Below are 5,589 nucleotides of genomic sequence, written 5' to 3' on the forward strand. Positions count from 1 at the left end.
CAAGGAAAAGTTGGATTCAAGGTCAAACTGCATTAAAAGCTTCTCCAAAAATATATAAAAGTTAAAAAAATAAAAGCGCCTCTGAAAACCAATTGAGGAACAAATGTGAGAGAAATGAGGACTCAGTTGCCCTAGGGAATCAGATAAAGGAACCACTTCTTTGAGCCAAATAAAAGAAGGCTGAGATTTAGAAAGAATCTATTCCACCTTCCAGAGTTGCAAGAGGGCTGTATTTGTTGCCTCCCTGTCATGTCTGTTCCCAGAAAAAAAGCAGGAGGCAGAGTCCTGATTGAGCTCATCCTTGACACAGAAAGAAATGGGCAGGGAGGGGAAGGCAAGGCTCTGTTCAGTCCCAAAGATTTAGTTCCACTCTGTTCCATTCTGCTATTATCACTGATACTTTAGTCTTTCATCATCTTCTAGAATGTAGATTAGGACCACAAGGCGAATGTGCAAAGCTCTCACCTTAGATCTCAGGTATTTTTGGCTATAGAGACTTAGAAGATGCTGAGGCAATTCACTACACTGAGGTCCACATCACAGTATGAATGGCAAGGAACACAGGTTATTTCTTATGGGAATGATGCCTTCGAGAATGCCCTTGCTCCCTGTTCCTTGAGGTTTTTGATTTTGTGCCAATGGGAAATGACGAGGCTGGCGATCTGAAAGATCCTTTTCCAACAGAGCCCTGGGGAGGTGAAGAATGCATCCCAAAGCCAAAACTGCTGCCTGCCTTGACTGGTCCAAGGACAGGAGTGCTCTGAGCAAAAGGATCCATGGAAGGGCCCCTAAACATAGTTTTTCTTGCAGAAATGTTGGCCCTCCCCAAGGCAAAAGGTGTGCCCTGGCTGGTCAGGCCCTGGTTTTTTGGGCCCCAGCCTTTACCCAAGGGTGTGATGGTGCTAGTTGTCCCACTTGGCACTGCTCCAGTGCTGAATGCTCTGGAGTTGGAACTCATGTCTGGAGCAGTCACACTGACCCCAGTCTCACCACAGTCCATAGGGGTTACTAATCCCCCAAAGTCAAAAGGTCTCGGGGCTGTGCTACCAAACACTGAGCCACAAGCCCCAGTCCGGTGGGTTGGGGTAACAACTCCAAAACCATTTGTATTAGCCTGACCAAAGGGAAAAACTATTGGAGTGTTGTTAACATCTGGCCGGAGGTTGGTAGGGATGCAAAAGGTGGAGGCTGATGGTGCCAAACCTCCAAAGGTTGACTGAGTGGGACTGTTGAAGGATGGTTGAGTCAGAGTTTGTGCTGGGATTGAGGATGCCACTGTTGAGTTTCCAAAAATGAGAGAGCTACTGAAGCTTGGGCCAAGGGCTGGTTGGGGGGCTCCTTGCTTCTGCCCATATGCAATCCCAAATGTAGGCTGGGGAATTGCTCCCAGGGATAGTGGAAAAGGTGGCCTTGGGCCTGACCCCAAGGGAATTGTGAATGCTGAGGTTGAACTGGAGATCCTGGATGACAATGCAGGCTGGTTGGTGTTTCCTAGGGCTGAAGCGGACAGACAGCTAGCCCTAAAATTGGCAGTGCTCCTGGTAGGGGATATTTGGACAGCACTGGGAAGAACCTGGCTAAAGATAGTGACTGTGCGTACAGTAGGGATGGTAGGGCGTTGGCATGGTGGCAGAATGAAGCCTGCAGCTGGGGAGGAACTGGCCTTGAAGGCACAGGCAGCCCCGAGAAGGAAAGTGTGGCAAGTGGAAGGGATGGAGTAAGTGTGGCCCATGGTGCTGGTAACATTCACTGCACCAAAATCCAAAGGTGGTTTAAAAGGGTCTTTGGATGTGCTAGCTGGTGTGGTGGACATGACTACAGAGGTAGCCTTGACCAGGCCATGGAAGAGATGGGTAGAAGCAGGGGTAGGTGGAGGAGAGGCCTGCTTGAAAGAGAAAGGAGCTATCATGGGCATAGTTTTAAGTGGCCTTACACTGCCAAAGATAGGCCTGAAAGTGGGAGTTAAGGTACCCGGAGCTGAAGATTGAGCAGCTGTGACTGAAATTCTAGAGTATAAGGAGGTCCCAGTCTCACTATTGGGTGGGAGCCCCAAAATGGGTTTTGACATGTGGTCAGCAGAAGCTGCAACAGGAGGCACAGATGCAGGAGGATGGGGAGCTGGGTTGCTCATCAGTCTAGATGAAGTACTTTGCATAGTGGGGGCTGTAGAGATAACAGCAGATGAGTCCAGGTGCGCGGCAGCCTGAGAAGTCAAAGGTAGCCGTGTGGTGCCAGTGACTGGTGATGTGGGAGAAACAGGGGTCAGATGGATGAAAGTAGCTGGGAGTTTTGAGTCCGAAGAGATGCCTGAAAGGGGGTCTGACTGTGAGCACCCAAATGGGGCTGGCAGGCTTGCTGTTGTCAAAGGTGAATGGGCTGCACTGATTACCTCTCCAGTGGATTGTGGGAAGGCCGGTGGACCTGGAGACTTCTGTAACTTATTTAAATTTTCCAACTGAGGATCAGTGCCCTGGGCTGGAGCTGTGCCTGCAGAAGGCAGAGTGAGAGATAGGGAAGACTGAATAGCAGACCTAGACTCAGAGGCAGAGTCTGTGGTGATCTCAGTTGTATTCTCTCTGGCTTTGTTGTTTGATTGGAGTCCAGCTTTCTTCCCTAACGCCAGGTCTTCAGGGACTGGATGACCAAGCTGGGGAGGTGGAGTGAGAGACAGCAGGTTTTCAGGGCTAGATGGAAGCAGCGGAATCTGATTTTGCTGTCCAGAGCTTCCAGATGTTTCTGGGGACTCGTCTGATACCAGTGGGACTGGAGGGTGAGACTGATGACCTTTTTCTTTCTTTTTTACTGGCCACTCTGGTATCTGGAGTGATGCACTGGGAATGCTTTTCTTCCAAGGTTCCGAGAAACCTCGAGAAGAGCTGAAAGAGCTTGTGATAGCATTTCTTTTGGAGTTAAGGGAGTCGCCTGTGTGTGTGCTGGTCAAGGAGTCCATGGAGGAACAACTGGGCCTCTTATTCAAGCTGTGATCTGAGCTCCAAGGGTTAAGGCTTCTCTTCAGAGGCCCAGGCCTGGGCACAAAAGAAGTGAGGACTCCCTCTTTCACCAGAGGTTTAAATGCAGATGGTCTGGTCTCTGGAATACTTCTCTTACAGTCAAAGCTCTCATGAAACAGTGGTTCTTTGAACCTCACTTTCCCCTTCTTGCACTCTTTGAGGGCCCTCAGCACCGTTTCCTTTGCACAGGGGTCTGGGAGCCTCTCAGAGGGCAAAGACCCTGCAGAGTTAATTACCTCTTCTGGGGGAGCGGAGGGGGGCACTGTCCGCTCAGGAGGACCGATCTTGATGGTCACTGGGCTCCATATTGCCCTGGGGTGCCGCAGAGACCAGACACTTCGCTTGACGTAACCTTCCCACCAGTCTGAGGGAAGAGGCCCCATGATGGAATTCTGGCATCTCTTCATGGGAAAGCGCCTCCAAGCCTCACTGACTATCCACGCGGTGGGGTTGGTAGGAACCCAGTCCGGCGGCCTCCTCGCAGGTCTGTGTCGAGGGGCAGGGTGGGCACGATGGACGTGCTGAATCCGGTAGACTTGATGAAGGGACTGAGTTGGCCGGCGGTTCACTGGCCTCTCCGACAAGTCTGTGCGCCCTTCTGCTGGGGATGATGGCGAAAGTCCCAGCTTGCTCAGGTAACTGCCCATGCGGATCAATGAAGCGGAGTCGGTGACTTGGATTTAGGGTTTCCGCTCCCGAGGTTTCCCGACGACCCAGCCGCGGTCGAAGTGCGCAGTGTTCGGATGACGGTTGGCATCGCGGCACGAGGAAAGAGCAAGGGTCTCGGGGCGCTCCACATCCTCCAGGTCCGGTATCCGAAAGTCAGCAGCCGGTGAAAACAGAGGACACATGGCACGTCGGCGGTCGGGGTGGCCTGCTCGGCTATTTTGAGGCAGAAGCTGGACGCTCGGGCCTCTGTTCTCTCCTCTCCAGGTTGCAGCGCGCGGCAGGCGGAGAGGGATTGGAGAGGAAGCACGCGGCCAGAGTTCACCCAGGCACGCAGAGCTAGAGCTGGGCAGGCGCGGAGTCTCCAGATTGCCGCAGCGGCCGGCAGGAAGGGGCCAGGCTGCGGGAGGCGGGCCTGATCCATGCGCCCTCCTGTTCCCTGGAGTCGGAATAATGAGTGCAGTCCGAGCCCCGTAGGGTGAGTCGGGGTGGGGGAGCTCGCGGGAGCGCAAGACTGGAGACTCGGACGCGAGGATCTGTGCAGCCCAGACTGCATTCTTGGCGCCAGCAGCCGGGAGCAACTCAAGCGGGAGTTGCTGGGTGGGGATTCCCGCACTTCTTTCCTTTGCCTTTTTGTTCCTGCAGCCAGTAGGGGTCAGTCATTGCCTCGTGGATGACAAACGCCGGACGCAGCCCCACCATACAGGGTCGCCCCCCGGAGACTGAATCCGGCCCTCCGATTGTTCGTACTGCTTCTACAGGCGCTGCAGCAGTCTGGAGGGGTCTCGAGACTTCGGACTGAGCCAAAGGGATTACCTGTCTGCGAGCCGCGAACCTGAGCGCCTCCGCAGGCACCCGGCTTAGTCGCTAGCTCAGCCACAGAGACTCTCTCTTCATTTGCGATCTTCACCTAACCCAGTGCGGTCGAAGCTTTCGGAGGGGAACAAAAGAGTGGGAGATTTAATCTGAGGCTGAATATTCAGACTAAGCCAGGGTGAACTAGGGAACTAACATTCTGAGAAATTAAGAAACAACGTTTTAAGATTCTAGAACAACTCCTAATAATAAAATTGGCATGGATTGAAGACAACTCTTTGAAGAAAGATCATTTCAAGGTTAAGTTAAGGAACTCGGAGGGAGGGTTCCCTTCAAAACCCACACAGTCCAAAAATGGGTCCAGACATTTCGCACTTCATCGATCTCTTTCTCCTTGAACTTGCATTTCTATAGAATCCTATGCCAATATAATGTATGTTTATGCTTAAAGTCTTTATTCGATCATCCTACTATACTAGTCTGTACCAAACAAGTATAAACATTGAAATCTGAAATTTTAATATTTAGTGATACCGCAAATCTGCTATAAGCAAATTTGGGGTTTAATTTATATTTGCATTTACTAATAGAATGCAATCAATCAAAACATCTTGAGTAGGTAATAAGTTGAAAAACCTCTTTACTGGAAGATGTAACAGAAGCAAATATGGAATTTATCACTTCTTGCTCCATGAGGTAGCATACAATGTACAAGACCACCTGGACAGAAAGCATATTTCCAATTGCTCTTCTTCTGGACACCAGGGATGGAAGGAATTTTACAATTCGGAGTAGTGTGCCACTTCAGATAGAAGAGTTTGGAATTGCCTAGTGGGAGAATCGTGGGATTTTAAAGTAAGGTGGGAAAAATAAATAAATAAATAAATAAATAGAGTAAGGTGGGAAACAATCCAAATTAGAGGATTACCAAACTCGTGAATTTTTATTGATTAAACATGGAAGATGTAGAAATTGACTTGGTTTCTGTTCTTGTATCCTGGAATAAAGTTGGAATAAAGTTTAGCATAAATCAGTCAGTTCAGTCGCTCAGTCGTGTCCGACTCCTGGCGAAAATAAACAGGTGTAAAAACCTCCC

General features: G+C 50.4%; 1 protein-coding gene across 1 annotated transcript; it reads right to left on the minus strand.

The window, feature by feature from the left end:
* Nucleotides 290–3,736, minus strand: POM121L2 (POM121 transmembrane nucleoporin like 2). The gene has a single exon (XM_005696725.2). It carries the CDS (start codon nucleotides 3,656–3,658, stop codon nucleotides 566–568), a length of 3,093 nt encoding a protein of 1,030 aa, XP_005696782.2. The 5' UTR covers nucleotides 3,659–3,736; the 3' UTR covers nucleotides 290–565.

This window comes from Capra hircus, chromosome 23 (assembly GCF_001704415.2).
Source record: "Capra hircus breed San Clemente chromosome 23, ASM170441v1, whole genome shotgun sequence".
NCBI classification, from domain to species: domain Eukaryota; kingdom Metazoa; phylum Chordata; class Mammalia; order Artiodactyla; family Bovidae; genus Capra; species Capra hircus.

Excerpts from the sequence above, each read along its gene's own strand:
- POM121L2 (XM_005696725.2), bottom strand. The coding sequence starts at position 3,658 with ATGGGCAGTTACCTGAGCAAGCTGGGACTTTCGCCATCATCCCCAGCA.